Below are 22,039 nucleotides of genomic sequence, written 5' to 3' on the forward strand. Positions count from 1 at the left end.
CATTCTGACTCTGCTAAACCAGGGGTCATTCGCGCTTGTCACTGCCGTATGGAAATAACTTTGTACTTTTTCATCACGTTCGAGAGACGTCCTTTTTTCCTTACACCGGACAAAACTTTTTTTTCTCTCTCCAAAGACAAATATTTACCCCAGAAAATGGACTTTATATATTAGTTGAACAAAAACATGGCATTTTTGCATGTCGTTTCCCCTGGCGGTCAAACCTCAGTCAATCAGAGAAGAGTTGGGTCTCAATAACGTAACCGTTTCATAATGCTCATTTGCTGAACCATATTGAATTACTGTGTAGGCCTACAGGCATCGATTCAATAAAATGTGTAAACCGGTGTCAACGCAATAGAAAGAAGCGGAATAACCAAACGTATTGCTTTCATTCATTTATTTATTATCATTTTTTTTTTTACAGATTTACATTTCCAGTATCACTTAACAAAAACACAAGACAATGTAACATGCTTATGAACAATCTACCAAACTCAATATAAATATACACTCACACATATACACTGTCAGTACCAAAACACTGATTACCAAAATGGTACCAAAACAAACAGAATAGACAGCTGGATGTTAGACATCATAAAGTTTTGCAAACCAACCCTCACTGATTTCATTTTCCATATAAATCTCTCTCCCAATTATTTTAAGTGAGGAAATGGTTCAGTACCATGACATACATGGGATGAAAGTTTATTTTAAATAGTCATACCACCATTATATGGGAAGCTACTAATTAGATTCCCATGCAAAGGTGAGTAATTCAATTAGGGATTCATTAGGAATCCTGTAGAATCCTTTCAATGTTCTCAATTCACTTTGAAAGGGGAAAAAGTAATTTTAACAATGAACTGTAGCAGGTGTGACTTTAGTCAGCCCTTGCGCTACATGTACCGTGCGTCTGAGGACAAAACTGACGCTCTGGGACAGAAATCGATTTCATTTACTTTCAGCGGACTGCTGCTGAGGTATAACACTTACCAGATGTGCAATCTGTTAAGAGCCAATGGCACGACCCCTCTTTCTGGTTAAAGCAAAGTGATTGGGTGCGCTGGGATACTGAATTTTTTTTCTTTTAGATCTCTCTCACCAGTATGGAACGCCCAGTGGTACATATGAGCGCTCACTGCCGCGATTCTCACCGTCATTCTAGGAGAGCGCAGAGAGGTATACGGTATGCTCCGAAGCACCTGGTGTCACCCGCCGCTTCTCGCCACACTGCAGTTTGCCGTTCGTGCTTGTGGAGGAAGACACACAAGCAGGGGCCGACGGGAACCCTGCCCTCCCTGGGTGAGGTTAGTGCCAATTTTGCATCACCCTCCCTGGCTACCGGCCACAGCCGGCACTGGCACGACCCGGGTTTTAAAAACCCAAAGTCGAACAGTGCCTTAACGAGATGAGCCACCCAGCAGCCCCCTAGGTTCTGAACCTGAGGATTTTTTCATGCTGGGGGGCATACATATACCGGCAATACTGAACACTGGGTGCTGAGTCATAATTTCAATTTTAAAGCAACTGAAGCCTGTGGAAGAGATGAAAATGGAAACGGGGAGCTCTGGAGAGGGCGGGCACGCTTTGGTGAGCTTCGGTGAGCTTCGGTGAGCTCTCGGCGAAGCGCGAAGCCTAGCAGGGCAGCAGTGGCTCGTCGTCGCTGGTCTCCGTTCCAGCCGCAGCCTCCAGGCAGGCGTCCGGGACCTGGGCGGTGTGCACCACGCCGCAGTGCTCGCACGGCCCGTCTCGGCTGGGCGGGCGGGCCCCACGGCCGGCGAGGGGCGGGGCCAGGGCCGCCCCCAGCAGGGGCCGGGAGTACTCGTTCGGGTCGCCGTCGGAGGGAGGGATGAGCAGCTCCACGTCGTCCTCGTCCTCCCTGCTCCCGCCGTCCGGGTCGAGGTTCCGGAGGGGGCTGTGGTTCTGGCCGCTGGCGGCGGCGGCGGTGGTGGAGGCACCGGGTCGGCCCAGGGAGGCCCGGACCCAGCGGAGGCCGCGGGTCACCCTGCTGAGGGCGCCGGTCAGCTGGCCCCGCCCAGTGGGTTGGGTCTCCGGGACCCCGCCCTCTCCGCCGCCCGCCGCGGGGCTCTCCCGGCTCGCCGTCGTGATGGCCTCCACGGCCGACGTGGGCGGGGTCTTCTGCGTCAGCGCCGTGACCGGGCCCCCCACTGCCCCCGGGACATCCCGCCGGTTGCCGTCCGCGTCCGTGTTGTCCGAGTCGAGGGGCAGTAGGCCCCGATGGGGCTCCGGCTCTCGGGCCCCAGGGCCCCCGCCCACCCCCTCCTCGGCGTCGGCCGACACCAGCGCCAGGGACCCCCGGCACCGCGAGCGTGTGAAGTTGAGCAGCCGCCTCCAGAGGTTTCGGTGTCTTCCGGAGCCGGGCAGTCTTATGGAGGCGAACCCAAGCTGGGAGCGTACGGCTTGCCTCAGGTTCTCCAGAACGGACACCTGTCACAGACAAACAATTCCCCTTAAATCTCATCCTGTCGTTACGCAATGTGAAATGAGTGCATGAGTGAATTCATATTCTGTGCCCTGTAAGAAGTCTGTCTCTGATGCCAATATGTCTGCTGGCCACACATTCCCTTGATCTTATCATTATCACAATACAGTTGGTACAATGGTAGAATAGCGACCAGGAGTGAGAGATTGGGAACCATTCAAGTCAACAGACGTGCTAATTCAATCACAACAGGACGGCCAATACACTATGGCCTAATTGATAGGTGTTACAAGAACCGACTACATCCGTCTTGGTATGTGTATTCAACACTACTGATCAAAGCTTCGAAAACAAATAAGAAGCAGCCTCTGGAAATAAGGAACTGTATCTCCACAACTGTATAGACAGCGTGGTGTAAGTAGTGCAATGCACTGTGTTTGACAAATGTGAATATGGCACACTGGAGAATTCTTCCTTACAGACAGTAATGAACAGGTAACTGCTTTACTGCACTAACCTGGTTGGCTGAGCATGCTGGGAAATCTTCCACTGGTGGGATCAGACCCTGAGCTATCAGCTGACCGTAAGAGGGCGGGGCTTCCCTCCTGAGGAGCTCCGCCTCTACCCTGGACAGTTGGGTTTCGAAGGACCTGGAGGACACGCACACAAGGGAATTACAAAATGGAGGACAACCGGGGAGGTAGTGACTGACAGAAATGAAACAGGTGACACAAATGAACACAAGCAGAGTTAACACCAAAGGGCAAATTGGGGCTCAACAAAGTGCTACACAAATGAAGCTGAATTAAATTAAGGATACATATGTATTAGGAAGACTGAAACAAATAATGTTTTTAACCCTGTTTAGTGAAGTAGTCTTTTAACCATGCAGAAGTGTTTGTGTTTGTTCACGAAGCGATCATTAAAAATATTGGCTGGAAGGCAAAAGCATACTTTTGTTTCAACCAACTCCTTTGATACAAAAAGATGCGTCTCTTCCTATGAACAGGTTTACACTATGCACAGCTAAAGAATGACAGGGGAAACTGTTCAACGACTAAGATCAAATTTAATCAGCTTAATGCTGCACTTTCATTCCATTTGAGTGCCTCAGTTTTAGCATTTCATGTTTATAGGCCTACAGTGCTGCAAACTATATACTAATTGTTAAGATGTTCAATAAGACTAAGTCTTAACAATTAGTCTTAATTTAATTGCATTCTTCATGTCTACTTCCCATTGCTTAGGGGGAAAAAAGGTTACCACACAACACTATAACAAGGACACAGTTACTGATGCAAAGTTATTGATGCAAAGCGACTTGAGTGCTAATAGCACCCCCTTGTGGAGAACCTCCAGCCTGCTAAACATCAGTGAGTGAATGAGTTTAGTGAGTTAGTTTAGGGAGTTCGTTTAGTGAGTTACAAGCCAGGTCCGTCAGGTGCTTTGCATCTAAAAACGTTTGCTGCAATGAAAGCAGCACTAGACAGTGTGGGAACACTGCTGTCGATGATAGTCTGTGCTTAGTGGAAATTGGTGCAGGTTACTGGGTAGGGGAAATGTGATAACTGACTGTTAAGCAGTCTGTGTCATCTTCCTGTTAAGGACAGAGGAACGACAGAATTGCAGGTTAAAATTGTCCACAAAAAACTTGTGTCCCTAATCTGGTACTACTGAAATCATTGTGTTATGCTATCCAAAGGATATATTCAAATAAGTGTATTATTTGGAAATGTTTTCAAGTAATAAGCAACTTTACTTGTTCAGCACTTTTCTTGCTCCATGAAAGTGCTGTACATAGAGTTTAAGAGCCATGATTTAAAAACCACTTATACAGGACACAAAATACAGAAAAGGCCAAAACACAGACAAAATGTGCCATGAGGCCCAGCAGGGGCGCTGTGTACAGTCTTCAGTACACAGCCTACTAGGGCTGTCAAAAAAAGTTCGAAGACTATCTTTTTTAAAGTTCGAACCTAAATTTGAGCATTCGAATATTAGTTTTGGATACCGCGTTTTTGATTCCGCGTTTTGTAATTAACATAATTATACTGGATTTAATTTCATGCGGTGAGTCATGCACGCAAAGTTCATTTCCTGTGCTAACGTTACTGGTCAGCTAACAATTTAGGCTAAATAATGGTCCCATGTCAGGCGATGTTTTCTTTCTGTAGATTTTGATAAAATTTGATGATGAAAGAAGTTAAACAAACTAAACAGAGTAAGTATTTGATGTTGTTTTAGGCTACAGGTATAAACCGTTTGAATAGTTTTTGTGTTAAGAAATAAACAGGGATTTCCTATAAACAATCATTTCCCTATTATTGTGATTAATAAATGCCGAGTTGTGGCAAATTACATCCACGAGAAAGTGCTTTATTCATTTGCTCATTAGGCTATAGAAACAGCAGGGGGCTCATTTATAAAATGAACTTCCGTGCATACGTCAAGTGAAGACCTGACGTAGCGCCACAGCCGTTTCCACGGTCAAATCGAGTCATGTTGAAATTTTTATTAATCACTACTTTGACGTGATTTTCTACGTACGCGCCACACAGTTGATCTAAAATACGTTTTATAAATGAGGCCCCACATGTAGTAACCTAGTATGAAAGTTCACCAATGTTCTACTGCCGGCTTGTGGAAAATAACGCGCAGCGTCACGTGCATATTGCGCCCCACAATAAGCAGCTTATGTTCTGTTAATTATAAGCAAATTATATTCGAATATATTAGAACGCTAACTAATTAAAAAAGCTAATATTCGAACTCAATTTCATGGCACTTATGACAGCCTTACAGCCTACAGTGGGCTACCTGCGCTCGAACATCCTGAGGGAGTAGAGCTTGCAGGTGCAGCCCAGGGCGATGACGAGCAGCAGGCCGCAGACCAGGCTGCCGATGACGGCGGCGGTGATGACGCGCGTGGGCACCGCCACGGGGCAGCTCTCCTCGTCGCTGCCGTCGCCGCAGTCGTCCTGCGCGTCGCACACCCAGCTCTCGAACACGCAGCGGTTGTTGCGGCAGTGGAAGTTGCCCGGCTGGCAGGAGAAGCAGTTCTTCTCGTCCGAGCCGTTGGGGCAGCGGTTCTGGTAGTTGCAGCGGTCGGAGCGCGGGTAGCAGGCGGCGCCGCCGCCGCGCGAGCAGGGGAACTCGTCGGCCTGGCAGGCGCTGCAGTTGGCCTCGTCGCGCCCGTTGGGGCAGTGCCAGTAGCCGTCGCAGCGCTGCGGCTCGGCGTAGCAGCCCCAGCTCCCGCCGCACGGCACCTCCCACGGCAGGCAGAAGCCGTCCACCTGGTAGGTGGCGTTGAAGCCGCGCGCCGCGTTCACCTTGTCGGCGCGGAAGCGCACGCGGAGCTGGCCCGACGAGGACACCACGGCGACGGGCGCCCGGGCGTCGAAGGCCGTCAGCACGCGGAGCAGCCGCCGCGGGTCCTCCTCCAGCCCGTCGTACACCTTGACGTAGTCGCCGTAGCCCGTGCCGTCCAGCTTGAAGTCGGCGAAGCGCAGCACCACCCTGCGGTGGTCGCCCGTGTCGATGAGCCAGGTGCAGTTGCTGCCCGGCGGGTAGAAGTCGGGGTAGTTGGGCGAGCTGAAGGTGCCGTAGAAGGTGCGGAGGCGCTCGCCGCAGGCGGCCGCGTCGCAGTCCACCTCGTCGCCCAGGTCCTGGCAGTCGATGCTGCCGTCGCACCGGAGCGACTCCGGGAGGCAGGTGTAGGCGCGCGTGTAGCGGGACAGGCAGGGGAACTGGTCGCGGGCGCAGGGCTGGAAGGGGAAGGAGGCCGAGGGGTCGGGCCGGGCGCACAGCTCCTCGTCCGAGCCGTCGCCGCACTCGTCCATGCCGTTGCACTTCCAGCCGTCCGGGACGCACTTCCCGTTGGCGCAGTGGAACTGGTCGGAATTGCAGCTGATCTCCTCCGTCTTTCCTGCCATTGGAAGAACGCAAGTGACGAGCCGGTCAGATGTGACGCCAGGTCATTTTCTTTTCAGGAATTCATTTTGCGTACGCGCATTACAGGAAAAAGGATTAATGCGAAAATGTCAGAGGCCACATGGATTTCAAAAACAATTATAGTACTGATTAAAAGTACCAGTAGATGGAACAGAATTTGAAAGATGAGCCTCAAAGTTATTTATGAATTATAAATCAGGTTTTGCCACAAAGCATTTATATTTATTTAATCTCTAAAACCCAAAATGACCTCAGTATTCCAATAGCAGAAAAGATTTAGAGATTTATTTGGAGATTTATTTCACAGTAGAGAAGTAATTTTGTGCCTGGACAATATAACTAAATAAACTACCATTTGAGCATTTAGGGAAGATTTTGTGAGGTGGATATTTGTTGAATTTGGTAGCCAATTACATAACCACTCCACAAAGGCAGATTAAAAAAATAAATCTAATTATAATGACCACCTCCCCTGAGAAACAAACACAAAAACATCCTAATTTGCCATTTGTTAACCCATAATCAGGACTGGAAAACAGAATTCAACTTTAAATGGTAATTTTGGTTAGCTGCTTATGTGTTTGTTGGGAAAACTGAAAACAATTTCTACTGCTAGCATCAGCAGCCACGCTTGACAACAAATAGCTGTAAAAGACAAGACATTACACCCCATGTGGGTCCCAGGTTTTTCCCATTCAAGCATTACACGCTGTATGTGAATGCTTACTTTGTGTTTTTTTTCTTTGCTTGCCGAATTTAGGTTTAATGCGGTCACGTTTCAGAGTCACAAAGATCATCTCAGCGTGAAACCACAGACTCAAAAGCTTACATTTTTCTCCCTAATCGCTTTGAGAGACTTTTCATACAGCAATGAAATCAGTTGTTTTCTTCTTTTCCAGAAGAAAGTGAAGACCGCGCTGCTGTTGCATCACCGCCGGGTGCCCACGTGACCGCGCGGTCACACGGTCGGACCCTCGGGGACGTAAATAGCCGAGGCCCACCTGTTATGTAAGACAGCCTGAAGCCCTTCGCCGTCAGGCCGTCGTCGGCGTGGAACCTTATCCAGACGTGGTCCTGGGAGGAGATGTACGGGGCCGGGATGGAGGAGCCGCAGGCCCGGTAGCCGTCCGCGTTCTTGTACGTGCCGATGGAGAGCCAGTCCGACCCGCATCTGTGAGAGCTCTGGATATCGAAATCCTGAAAGCTGGAAGGTGGAAAGAGGGAAAATATAACGTTTGTGTTACAAAATCACAAGTTGAAATTATTACAAGATGACTCCATTTCGTTCTCGTAAAAGCGCATATACTGGTAATGTATTGGTTCACTGTAGCGACGCCGTATGATCTGGTCTGTTAACCATTAGGCCCACAAGGTGCTTTAGTGTGGCCTGTGGAGGGGGGGGGTGATTACAATAGGTGGGATCGTGCCCGTTGCATCATGCAAGAGCGAGTCCTCTGATTGGGTGCCTGCCCAATTCTGCATGCCTCTGAAAATGATGTGTACAGAGTTGAGTGTAGAGAAGTGTCAGTCGGTAAACAAATCGAACAAACTTGTGTCGCAGTCATAACGAGCTAAAGGACCTACACACTGGTGAGCCCAGGGGTACTTTTACCAGATTTAAGGTCAACCTTACATTTTTCACAGCTGTAAGGAGGGAACGCGAAATTAATAAAAATGTAAAACCTACAACCTAAAACGGTATCAGCATCAAAATGGCAGGCCTTGAGGCAAACTGATCCGCCCTGAACTGAACCCTGAACAAAATGAATTGCCAACACCTTAAAACTGAAATACTGCGGTGCACCCGATCCTAGCAGAAAGAAGAAACCTGAAAGGGGAGGACATCTGCCAACAAGATGAACCATCTCATCAACAGAGAAGGGTTTCTCAGGAGACAGAGTGAGCGAGGACTAGGCTCGGTACCTGATGGTAATGATTTCTCCAGGGTTTGCGCGGATGTTCCAGCTGCAGTTGATTCTAGAAGGGTACCCCAAAGGCCAGCCGGGGCTGGTGATGACCCCGCTCGACGCCCTGATCTGCTCCGCCGCGCCTCCGCAGGCTGCGAAAATGCACATCAACACGGAGACCTCAGATGACGGGTCTCATTCAAATTTTCAGACACGGGCAAGTATGACACAAAGGCATCACCACACAAACACTGAAATGCATTGCAAAGTCACTAAAAATGAGCAAAAGTACTTGAAGTATAGCATTTAATGTATAAAGTTATGTGTGGTAAACGTAAAATACATTTTCTGCCAGAACACTCACCACACAGCATCAGTTGAGGTGGTGAGAGAGAACTTTTTTTAGCTAATTAAATCAGGGGATGATTAGGTGGCAGGTTGCGAGAACCAGGTTGAGAATTTAGCCAAGACACTGGCTAATTTAGCCAGGTTTGGAATTTAGCCAGGACACCGGGGAACCCCCTACTCTTTTCACAAATAGTGTCATGGGACCTCGGTTTAAAGTCTCATCCGAAAGACGGTGTCTCCTACAGCACAGTGTCCCCATCACTGCACTGGGGCATTGGTGTTTATTCACCAGAGGGAAAATCACCCCCTACAAGCCCAACAACACCACTGCCAGCATCAACTTAGTTTTCCGAGGAGGTCTCCCAACCAAGCCCACACCTGCTTAGGTTCAACCATTCAGCAGGAGCAAGGTACATGGTGGTACATAGCAGGTTTTAACCTTTGCGATTAGCTGTCTACAGACAGAAGGGGTATGGAGGGTTTAAGCAGTCAGAGTTCTTTAGGGTACAGCCAAATTGGCTACTCCCAGTGAGCCCACTGGCTACCCCCAGCTGTTGTCAGTGAGAGGTTTTCTGCTTGGCCATTAGTGCCAGCTCTCCTGCACCACTGTGCAGCCTGCTGTGTGAAAATAATCACTGTCCTGGGGTACAAGCTTCAACTGCAGTGCTTCAGCTCTTTGGGGACTGCATATGAGCTGAGTAAATTAAAAAAGTATTTAATACAATTTTTATTATTATTCTCACTTTCAGTATTACTGCAGGTGCAGAAGTGATTCAAGGGGGAAAAAAAGGACAGGAACTGGTGTGGGTATGAGAATAGGTCCATTTAGACCATCTTGGCAGAACAGCCTGTTCCAAAATCAGACCATATGCAAGCAATATTAACATCTGTATCCAACTCCCTATATATCAAAATAAATAAATAAATATCTTGAAACCCGGATGAGAAGCCGCTTAAACATAAGATAAGACAAAACTGGAAAAAAACTAACACAGCTCATTGTGCAAACAATGCTCAGATCCTGGGAAAGCTAAATAAAATTTCATGAAGGCTGCTACTGTCCCCAGAAGCCATGTTGTTTACAGTGCAAACATACTGCAAACTAAATGACTAATAACTGTTTGGTATTAACTGTCAGGACTGAATGTTTGCTATGTCACACCCTGTGAGAAATTCAACAGCCCAAAAACCTCGGACACCACCAACTTACCGTTTGAAATCCCTGAAACGTACACGTTTTCATTGTGCTGGACACAACCCACCGTCCCTGAAACAAGAAAGTTAGAACTATGTTACTTAAAAATATAATGGGAATATAATGGGTAGGAACACTGGTCAAATTCAGTTTCAGCTGGAAAAAAACAGATGCTGTTTGAAAAGAACTCCAAAATTCCAAATGTCCACGAGAGAACAGGGCACAAGTGAAATACAAAAAAGCAGATTTTGGTTTGAAAACAAAACACCCAAAATAGTTTCAGCAGTAAAAAAAAAACAATATAAAAATATTAATATCCAAATACTGTCAGTCCAGCATATCTGTAGGTGTTTGTATATGCATGAGGCAATCAGGTTGCAAATTCACACCCATATATATAAAAAACATCATATTACTTTCATTATGGCACAGCAATGCATTTCAATTCCTGGCTGATGTTCTCAAGTGTTCTATGAATACTAAAATAGTTTATATATCCATAACTTGCACTTGCACAACTCTTCGGTGCACACATGCACACAGACAGGTGTGACTAGCTGAAATTCAGCCTGAAATATATTCTTTAAGTTCAGAGTCAGACGAAACATAACATACTGAACACTCAGTACTGGATGCGTAATATAAGAAATATAGCCTACTTTAATGTGTGACTATGATCAAAATTTGAATACGTAGAAGCAACAAAGGAAACATGACATTGCATCAACAGAGATATGGAACAGATGTTCTACATTCCACTACAGAGTGTCAAATTGTTTTTATTTTCCATGCCTGCGTTTCGATATGATGTAATATTGTCCATTTGCTTCCCTGGATGTGTACACTATTCTGAACACAAGTACTAATAACAATAAATGATGGTACGGAGAGAAATTTAGTCCTTGTTGTGGTTTGTTGTTATGGGAACATGGAGTGTCAGTGTCAAATTTAACACCTGACAAAAAGAAAATAAATATTGCGACATGCAAGTTCCACCCAATTTGACACAGACACAGAAATGAGATCATTGCAAAACCATCAGCAGAAACATTATAGTTTGGATAAAAATAAACCACCCTGCAACCAGCCTTCAAATAAATGTCAGAAATACAAACCTCTCTATGGACTGTACATTAGGCCAGCTTACTGTACATATTCATAAGAAACCTTTGAGCGAATGAGACAAAAATGTGTTCCACAGGTCTTTGAGTATAGCAAGGCTAAGTAACTAGAGCTGTGATAATGCAACAGGGTGTGTGTGTGTGTAGGGGCAACATTTGGTTCAAATTTCCTTCCCTGCTATACTGCTAGCATGTAGCAGCTGACTGCAAACACAGTATCTTTTTGAAAATTACAAGTGAGCTTATAGCAAGCACATTATACCCTTATGCTAGACAAACTGGTTAAGATGCAACCTATTCCTCACACTACATTATTTGGTTAAGATTTATTCCTCACACAAAGTCAACTGGTTTAAACTAGATTTTTTCCTGCATATTTTCTGTAGTTAGTCTATAAAGCATGAAACTAAGCCTACCATTGGAGGTCTCTGGCTCTTTGTGATCAGCCTTCTAGAGAAATATACCTTCAATGGGGAAAGACCACCCATATTCAGGGAAGAGAAATGCTGTTCTAAGAAATTTTAGAGACCCATGCAACATGGAACCTGGGGTGTAAACAGTGTTTCAAGTTGAAAAGAAACATGCTGTTCCTCAAGTCTGAACACAGACAACCATCTGTCACAACTCTTTCATTCCCATGGTCATAGTCTTCAGTACAGAGGTTCTTTCCTCAATCTGAACAAATAACACATTCAGTTTGTCCATTTTCATTTATTCAGTTCCTCTGTTAAGCAAATTGAGTCTTTTTCATGTTAAAGACCTAATAAAAAAACACGGTGATATTACAGAATGGCAATTAGATGAAACACTTAGGGGATGGGGCAAACAGACGCACATCATCAACAACAGGGTTTTCCTGCTTAAAATCAGACAAAGGTGGTATGTCAACAGAAATCATGCAGGGGGTAAACCTCAGACACAATTCCTAGATGACACTGAGATATGAAATGAGCCAGTCCAACTTCTGAAGACATGCTTAGCTAATAAACCAATGGTGAGTTACTTATTTAGAATGATGATCCTAGGACGGCCTAAGTCAGGTTCCAATTCAAGGAGTAACTCAAAGCTAGTGGTACAAGCAAATAATGGTGCATACCAGAGTTTAACCTCCCATCTCAGACACTTCAGAATACAGCAAACTTGTAATAATGTTTTTGAGTTGTGCTGAAGCAAAATGAAACTGTGCATGGCTATAAGCTACACTTGCTATGCAGACCTCAAAATTGTTAACAAACAAGATATTCTAGAATTAAATGCATTTTTTAAAATCATTTTACCCACAAATATATATTTCTTGAACATTTTGTTGAACGTTAGGTTACAGCAGGAGTGAGTGAATGAATGGAGCGAGGAGAGAGCAGGAGTGATCGAATCTGGCTGTGAATATGGATAAGACGACACACACGGTACATGCACACATCATCCATAAACACAAGTAGGCCTACTTTCACAGAAAGCAATAGGTGAATTAGGGGAAAGAAAGCGCATCAATCAAGGATAATAGCTGTAAATGCACAACAAACTCATGTTGATATTAAGTTTACGTTTTCTGTTCGCCAGATGAGCAGCACAGCAGATATCGGGTAAATTATCTTGTAGATCGCTACACGTTGTGTTATTGGATTGAGTTTGTCTGCTACTGTCAGTAAGACTGCAAAATCAATATGATCTGTACTGAACTGCAAAAACATCACCGTTCAGAAATTAAATACAGCCATGTGAGACTGCAGACAATACATATCAGCAGCCGAAACGTTATATTCACATGGTAATAAACAGGGCTTTACCGGTTTAGTTTCTTCCCATTTGCTTAAAGGTATCGGAATCAGTGCAATGTTTAAAAGACCGTTGTTTAAAAAGACATGTTAGGCACAGTTAAACAAATTTTAATTTTAAATGAATTATATCCACACTGATTTAATAAAGCCACCTTGATCGTTTACCATTTTAATCACAGCTGCATAGAATACACTCTCCAAATTCAAGTTCCTCACATCCACGGTTTATTACACGCTTCGATTATGTTCCCTGCATCATACTGATTAAAATGTGATAATGGGTAAACATACACGTAAAACGACACATGTACTTACCAATGTAAAAACAGCTGGTGATTAAATGCAGATATCTCCAAAACAAGATTCTCGTTTGTGCGCCCACACAGTAGGCCATAGCAACAGTATTTTATCTAATGTATCAACCTGAGTGCCTATATGATTCGGCGTTCGATTGGAATAAATAAAACGTTTTCAATTTAATGACATTGGTTTTTTATGTCGCTACATGTTACAATGATCTGGTCAGATTATCACCGCACGGCATATGCTTCTTTAATATGGGTGCAAAATAATTTATAGTTACTTCGTCACCTAGCTATATTGATAGCTAGCTAAGTTATTTAATATGTAGCCCACCGTTAGTTTACGCTTACAAAGAGCCAAATGAAAATAGGGACAGTCAGTTAACATGAACCTTAAATAAACCTAACAACGTCGACATTCATGGTTATTGATTGATTTTTAAATAGCTAACGTTAGCTTTCCATCTCACCCAAACAGTACTAGTTACCAGTCTATTACACAGAACACGATCTTGGCTATAAAACTGTCTGTCAATTCCTGCTTGCTGACTAGTGAGCGAAGTTAACGTAGTCAACCGTAAATAATTTCAGTGGACGAAATTGTATAGGCTAACGCCAATACTCTCCTATCCCATTCATTCCAGCTATAAGTTAGCTGACTGGATAGACAAAGCCATAGCATTCGGAGACCACTTGATCTCTTTGTTTTAGTCTACTCAACTATTGCCATATCTAGTTACCTTCTCATTATGACTGATGATTGTAACCAAACAAATTCCCTACAGAAAAAAATAATTCAGCAAAGCATTCATCTAACTGGAGAGCTAGTTCTGAAATGGTTCTGGAGTTTTTCCTCCATAAAGTGCAACTATAATAACTTTGTTCCGTTTCTCCGACGGCTAACGTTTGCCACAGCGACTATTACTAACGGTAGCTAACTTACACAGCGAACGCAAGCGAGGGAACAGGCGTTACTGTAAGCGATTCAATTTACACATTATAGCTAGCTAAACACTCAAACCCAATACATTTCCGATTAAAAAATTCTGATACAAACTATACCCAAGACGGCCTTAACAACAGCCAACGTTATTTAATCAACTACTCTCTCTTGTTTTGCTGTTTCTGAGCAGTACATGTTTCTGGAAAGCTTCAGCTAACGTACAAAAATGCAACAATCTTGCAACGATGGACAAGCTACAACAACAACAGAGGCCTAAACAGCTGTAGCCAACCACAAGCATCTAGGGCCAGCTGTTGTCACAGCCGGGTATCCTCACTCCCCTATGTTCTTTTTCGTCGGTCTCTCCTTTTTCCCCTTTATTGAGGGTTAAAGGTTGTGTGACGTCAGAATAACAAGCGTACACATGTATGTTTGGTCTGAGCACGGGACTGGGATTGGTTGACACGCCTCCTCCTTTTTTTTCGAGAGAGACAGTTCTGTTGCCTTGTCCGGATTTAGGATCTTTCTCATCTTAGACTGCCCCTGACCAAGGTGTTCAACGACAATGTTATTTTTACGTTTTCTTTGTCCTGTGCTTACAAGTATTATCATCAGTCTATTTGTCGATACTCAGATTAATGAAAAGAAAAGCATTAGCGTTGTCCCATGGTTGGGACCAAACACTGCTTTTAACAGAAGCTCCAGTTTGTATTTTCATGTCAGATAACCTACATTTTAATTCCAGAGTGACCACTGAGTGAACAAGTGAAAAACTATTATTCTGGTTTGGAGGTGAATACATAGGCTATACGGCAAATTAGTGTGTACATAAAAAGATATGCAACAAATACTACAACCTAAATACAAAATATCTGTCTTGATGTTAATTAATGTTTACAAATGTATACTGTATGTGACAAATCTCTCTGTATTCAATACATGATCTAGATAGTTTCCCCACATGTTATTGATTTTCACCTATCAGATGTTGCATATCCATCTTAATTCATGTTCAGCTCAGTGGCTTCATCTTGCTATATACTGAGAGACCCAAAGTGCTAGATATATTGCAAGTTCAAGGAAAAAACCATTAATTGTCATGCATGATGTAATCAGCACGACAGACAGCTGTGGTTGCAATCTATTTGATCTGCTCTTGTGTTTCAAAATAAAAAAGCACGCTAAATCATCAAACATTCTGTATTTCTCACATGAGATTGACTCAGTGAAGGTCACATTCTTGTTAATCATATCAAAGGAAGGGAAAACACCCAAAATATGAATTATCCCATACATCAATAAAAAGGAAAGTATCAAATTTACATTCACATCCATATGATCTGCGTAATTAGATGGTACAGACTTTGAATAATCCAGGCAACATGTTACATGTCTTCAAAGAAATATTTTCAAAGATGTTTGATTATAAAATAGCATCAGTAGTTAGATGCATTAGCAGATACAAGTTCATTAGATACGTAGAAGCACTAGTGTTGTGAAAGCGGATTAAAAAAAATCAGAATTCTTGACCATCCAATGGAAGATACAGATACTGATTTATGACAAATACTATAATTTTTCTTGTTGTTTTCTTATTTCTGATGCTGTGACTCAAATAAATGCAAGTTTCATTTTGCAATGCAAGAACAACATATTTAGTTAAGTATGATTTAAAATTCACCATCCATAATTGTGGGAATAAAAATAACATTTTTACTTCTCTGTGAGACAAATGGTAATTTAATCCATACAATTTTCCAAAAAAAAAAAAAAAATCAGTAACATTGTAACTGAATAATTTTACATACAATGGCTGACATTTTTATCATTTACAACATTTTCAATATTTTGGTGAATACATTTTGTTGTCACAAACCCACCCAGCTTTCACATTACGTATGTTTGGCGTCCTGCAGGTGAAAGACAGCCATGTTGAGTGACTGTGGTTCTAGTGCTACATACCATTCCTGAACAAACACATAATGGACTCGATTTTGAGGATGCAAAAGGCCCCTCTCTAATGCAGTTTCATCTGTTGCAAAGGCAAATTTACACTTTTAAGCATCACAAAGAGGCACAGAGATGCTTGTGCCTAGGTTGGTATTTACAACCATGCTTTCTTAGTGCTTGCCCTGGGTGGGTGGATGGTCAGCTGGGGGTCCTAATGAGTACAAACGTAAAAAATCTGAAGATTCTGCCACCAGAATCCACGGCTTAGCACAGAATAAACCATGTGCCACAAATGCCAAAGTCCTTCATAAAGAGAGATTATGGAAGCAAATATCTTGTGGAGGCATTCAAACAGGTTAATACAGACCAGTAGTTCACTTAGGTCCTATTGGACTCATCTGTATCCTATTGGAGTTGAATTTACATTGTACATTTTACAGCATCGCCTGTATAGTGTAAGCTATGTGCAAACAGAGCAGAAAAGAAACTGTCACCTTACAGAAGGGTACACCCAACTGTAGTGCCATGTTGTTTTTATTACAGTTTGTTGACACAAGAGAAAATGATAATATTATCTTTAAAAACCTTGGACTAAGCTTGGACTATGGACTGCCAAGTGGCATATCTCTCTAAAGTACTGGTTTCAGGGCAGTAATGTAACGATATATATATATATATATCTGTGGTTAAATGTTAAAATGTACATTCTCAACTTTATTTAAGGGTATTATTGTACATTTTGACTTGGGGTTGCATTGGAGGCTCAGTAGTAGAGCTCCCGCCTGCCATGCCGGTGGCCTGGGTTTGTATCCAGGCCAATGCCCCAAACCCAGCCACTGGGGGGCACTGCATCAGGAAGGGCATCCGGCGTAAAAACATATGCCGAATCAAATATACGGATCTGATCTGCTGTGGTGACCCCTAACGGGAACTACCGAAAGAAGAAGAAGATTGTACATTTTGATTTCATTGTGTAGAAATTATAGCACTTCACAAATAATTCACCCATTTCAGGGTATCATAATATATGGGACAAATGGCATCACAGGTGTATCTGATTAGTCAAGCGTGTTCAGCTGGTATAAGGGAGCTTTTAGTATCTAGTTTTGATTCTAGCCTTTTTATTGCCTTTGGAGTCTGTTCATGGCATATGTGAACATGATGACCAAAGTTGTGCCAATGAAAGTCAAGGAAGTTGTTATGAGTCTGAGAAATAAGAAAAAAAACAAATAGTCAGAGACATTGGCCAAACCTTAGGCTAACCAAAATCAACTGTTTGGAACCTCTTTAAGAGGAAAGAGAGCACTCGTGAGATGATAAATCACAAAGAGCCTGGTAACCCAAGGAAGACATCTACAGTGAATACAAGAAATCTGGAGCCATTGGGTTGAATCTGAGCAGATACGATGCTTCTGTACACTTCAGAATTTATTCTGCTGCTGCTGTTTTTGCTTGCAGTTGGTCAATCAGGTTGCTCTGTCAATCAATTATTGTGGTGTTTTTATTGTTCATAGGTGTCTTTGATAGTCATTTGCGAATGAAATCATGTGCAATATATCTAACATTGCATAAAGTGAAGAGTTTAGCTTAATGCCAATATATGTTCTACATTCAGTGCCAAATCTGAAATGAGGGGCTTAACTGTAAAGACCCCTGAATTAATTCATTTTAGTTTTCAAGAAATTCTCAATTTGTCCAACTTGTGGATCACACAGACATTTTTTGAACTCCTGTGTACGGTATATTTACAGAGTTGTTTCTTTTTCATATTTAATTAATGCTGTACTGCTATCTGCATACTATGACTTGTTTCATAGGTTTTTTGAGCCTTTTTATTTATTAGGAACTACCTAGAAATTACAGTTGACAGGTCACCTAAAGGATTTAATGTGACATTGTTTATGTCCGAAAAGCCAAAAAATACATTTTGCGGTTTTTGGTTACATTGAGATCTATCCAAAGAGCCCAAGATATCAATTAGAAGGGAATCTCATGCCGTGCAGGAACTGGACATAGTTAAGCAAACTGGGGCAGTGATGCATCCTATGGCCTGCTTTGATGATGCCACTGCCAGGCGTGGCTGGGAGTCCCACAGGGTGATGCATAATTGGCCATAGTGCTGCTGAAGGAGGGAAGGTTTCAGTTGGCAGGGAAACCCCATGTTTCATTACCCAGAGTCCTCTGGTGCCAGCTGTTGCAGCTCAGCTGGTGGACGGCAGTCTGGAAAAATAGTGGTTGGTTGACTGCGTGCATTCCCATAGCACTTCTGCTCAAAATTGATGGAGAACATTGTTCCAGCAATGAAACAGCCCAGTGTTGCCATTGCCTGCTCCAAATTGGGTTGATAAATGAAAAACAGACACATAAAACCGGAATATTGTTTGTGTGAGATATTGGTTTGATGTAATTTTTCCCTTTCACTTAATTCCATTTTTACTCTCTTTTCTAGTCCCCCTGATCCCTCTTCTCAGTAGATTCTTTGTACTTTTTACAACAAAACAGTCTCTGTTTCTCCCTGATACTGCATTACTCAAGGTTCATTACAGGTGTGTCTAAACATGTCAAATCATAAAAGACACAGAAAAGCAACGTATGGAAATACATTCAAAGAGGCTTATACTGTACAGTCTGAATCGTGTCACAACACAGCTGTCTCCTTTAGTGTTTTCTGTGCAGTCTGAGCGTATAATTAGGACTGATGCCTAAAAAATGAAGCTGAGAAAAGCAGAAATTTCTGGAAGCATTTGCCATATATGGACCACTAAATCACCTAAAATTGAACTCAGTAAAATCCAGATAGACCAGAATAACCCTTCAGATCAATCTGCTGTAATTTGAATATGAAAGATATGTGAACTGGAGTTGAGGCTCTTTTGAAAAAAAAAAATGAAAAATGCATACCTGAGAAAATAACACATAATTCAAAAAATGTGAAAATAATAAATCATTTAATGCAATAATCTTTTTTTCTGAAATCCTATACCGACACTTACAGCATTACTACTCATTGGTCCTTTGTATTAAAATATACATTTCATATACAATTCAAAAACAAGTTTCAAAAATATCTTGTGTTGTGTTTTTTTGTCCATAAAAACCATCTGCAATGTGTTTCTACATTTTCTTGTAAGAATCTGATGGTGCTCTGACATGGTCTTTACATTTGGGAACACTCAATTGCTGTCTTCCCAGTATGGTCACTGTTTACAGTGCGAACATACACTTATCAGCTATATGTAACCATGTATACATGCATATCTCAGACATCTTCATTATGGCGGCATGGCGGGTGGCTGTTGCCTCATAGCAAGAAGGTCCTTGGTTCGAATTCCAGCCAGGGCCTTTCTGTGTGGATCTTGCATGTTCTCCCTGTGTCCGCGTGGGTTTCCTCCAGGTACTTCGGTTTCCTCCCACAGCCCAAAGGCATGCAGGCTAGATTAATTGGAGAGTCTAAATTTTCCTTGATATGAGTGTGAGTAAATGGTGTGTGTGCCCTACGATGGCCTGGGTGTATTCCCGGCTCCAGTCCAATGCATGCTGGGATAGAATCCAGCACCTCCCACAACCTTGACCAGGAATAAGTGATGATTGTATCAATAACAGATGGATGGATGGACACTGTTGTTATCATGAGACAATCAAAGTTCACGGGGAAAATAAATAAAAACAGATGCAGGACTCAGGGGTGATTCAGCTGAATACTGCAGAAGCAAGGCTGAACCGTTATTGTCTAGACATCTTGATTTCAATCCTTGGTTAGGGTTAGGGTTAAGGTGAGCTGACTATGACAGGGACTCTGGATGGTTTCTGTCAGCCAGGGTTGGTCTAATAGCTGTTGCATTTGGTCCTCGTAATGACACGCCATACACCCAAGGCTACCAATTGTTGTCAGTTAGAGATATGACCCTGTGCTGATCAGCAATAGTGTAGCTCTCTCCTGTTAAGCAGGGCAATCTGTACAGTGTAAAATGGTTACCGCCTCACCGACCAGGTGTTTCAAAGGGCTACACCCACCTGCTTTGGTTACAGAGTTCCTTCCATATGCAGCACATAAGTGACATAAGAGGCACAGATAGTGATTCAAAAAGACCATCAAGAACCTGAAAACAAATAAAACAACCCTTTTCAACAATTGTGAATGTTCTGATAAAACTGTATCTGAACGTGAAAATTATTGGACTTAAAAGAACAATATATTTCTGGGATGAGGCACATATGCTGGTGAGCTGGTGGAAATGAAAGTTATTATACCACAATTAACACCACACATCTTTATATTCAAATTGCCTACACTTTGACTTTTCATATTATCATTATTATTCTATGATGATTGGTTATAAGCATTTTAATGTGTATACACTTTGGGTAGTGTATAGTGTTGCTCAAATTAAGCTTACACATCTGAAAATCACTTCTGTTAATTACATGTAAAATGATTCTTAATTATATAGCATGAACTAGAAAAAATGAATTAATGATACTGTGAAGGAATTCATGGTTTACTGGAAATGTTTTTATAACAGACACATTTAAAATGCTGTATTTCTCATCATTCATATCTCCTTACACCTCCAAAAAGAAAAAAAGCCAGAAATAGCTGTTTCAAGCTCATAACTCAGTCAAAGCAATGTGTGTATTTTGTTTGTGATTTTTACAATGGACACAATAATTCAGTTAATCGGTTACAGCTTCCTACTATTAAACTTGAAAAGTAAACCTTGACGTGCTTCTGGACAATTGGCAATACAATTAAACCACAAACTTAAAAATCTATCCCTGAGGGCAGTTTTGTAGAATATTTTCAAAGGTAAGGCTATATTAATTTCTTCAATATTTACAGAGATAATGTATGTCTGCTTACTTAAATTGAAAAGACACTTACCGAAACCAAGATCTTGATTAAACATTTTACGCACCCTTCCTGCATGAATTACAACAAATCAGTTTTGAAACCTAACATAAAATGACAACAGGTTTCCCCTCATTTGAAATGGACCCCTAATGAACTTTATCAATGTGGAACAACAATTTGTACAATAGTATAGGCAGGGTGGTGTAATACAATATTTTGAATAAAACACTGGTTATGGAAAATCAATTTAGCACAATTACATATCTAGTCAAGATTAAGGTGACTAAGACTGACCCTGGAGAGACCCTTTTTTCTGTTTTACCTTAAACCACAACTGATTACATGCGCAATAACCACAAAAGCAGAACACGCTAAAGTCGTCTGGGATGAAGGCTAGCCATCATTTGTCATGCTTACAGTGTTATGTAGGTTTTGTGGCATAAAGTTCAAGTAGTGTTACCAATTAAGTTCTTTCTCTGTTCATTACATTTTAAGCCCTTCATAATCTGTGTCATGTATTTGTGGTTTATTCATTTCATTTTATTGTTATTATTTTACATTAACTTTGAAACTGTGCCTGATATGTGCTATATAAAATAATAATAATTATAATTACTATTATTATTAGAGAAGAGAGAATACTAAAGCACATTGTTTTCTCTGTAGGCATAGAGATGTAGTCAAGGCTAAGCATACCGGCTTCAGGGTTGTGAGTGGGGATTTAAATCTGTAACTGAAAAAGTGATTTGGGTTGTATTTTATATTTTATTAGAGAGAATCTGCCCTGGACATGTGACATGCTGCTACCCCATAGTGGTTGCCTATGCAATTTACTTACATGACTTTGGTGAAATCAACTACTTTTCTCATAGAAAAACAGGTCAGGTTTGTCTAGGTGAACTTTAAAACAGGCCTGGAAGAATATGAGAGAGCAGGCTTTTAAATTGACAAGCAAAAGACAGACAGCCTATCCAGAACTTGATTTTCAATAGCATGTAGAGGCGCAGCATTGCCCAACATTCTCTTAAAAGATGCTCCTCCTACTGTAGCTCAGTGCATCTTGTACCCCATTCTAATTTTTCTGGTGACAATCTCAGTGCTGAACCTTTCAAAGGTGCTCATCCAGTCTTTAATATAAAAGAATGGCAGTTAGGAAAACTAGGGAAGCCAGTAAGAAACCAACACTAATTTAGATATTGGTTTCTGGAAACCTCAATGGCCAGGACAAGATGGCTTTCATCAT

The 22,039-nt window shown here is 42.3% G+C and overlaps 1 protein-coding gene across 1 annotated transcript; it reads right to left on the minus strand.

Moving 5' to 3' along the window:
* Positions 1–385: 385 nt before the first annotated feature.
* Positions 386–14,376, minus strand: LOC135256271 (low-density lipoprotein receptor-related protein 12-like). The gene is made up of 7 exons (XM_064338049.1): positions 13,065–14,376; positions 9,866–9,922; positions 8,324–8,459; positions 7,402–7,604; positions 5,267–6,374; positions 2,967–3,099; positions 386–2,454 (listed from the first exon to the last, which is right to left on the minus strand). Exons 1-7 carry the CDS (start codon positions 13,141–13,143, stop codon positions 1,642–1,644), a joined length of 2,529 nt encoding a protein of 842 aa, XP_064194119.1. The 5' UTR covers positions 13,144–14,376; the 3' UTR covers positions 386–1,641.
* Positions 14,377–22,039: the final 7,663 nt, after the last annotated feature.

This window comes from Anguilla rostrata, chromosome 1, assembly GCF_018555375.3.
Source record: "Anguilla rostrata isolate EN2019 chromosome 1, ASM1855537v3, whole genome shotgun sequence".
NCBI lineage: Eukaryota > Metazoa > Chordata > Actinopteri > Anguilliformes > Anguillidae > Anguilla > Anguilla rostrata.

Coding starts and splice junctions, on each gene's coding strand:
- LOC135256271 (XM_064338049.1), bottom strand. CDS start 13,143: ATGGCCTACTGTGTGGGCGCACAAACGAGAATCTTGTTTTGGAGATAT. Junction 7,605..8,323: donor GGAGAAATCATTACCATCAG/GTACCGAGCCTA, acceptor TCCACCTTCCAG/CTTTCAGGATTTCGATATCC. Junction 3,100..5,266: donor CTCAGGATGTTCGAGCGCAG/GTAGCCCACTGT, acceptor CGTGTCCTCCAG/GTCCTTCGAAACCCAACTGT.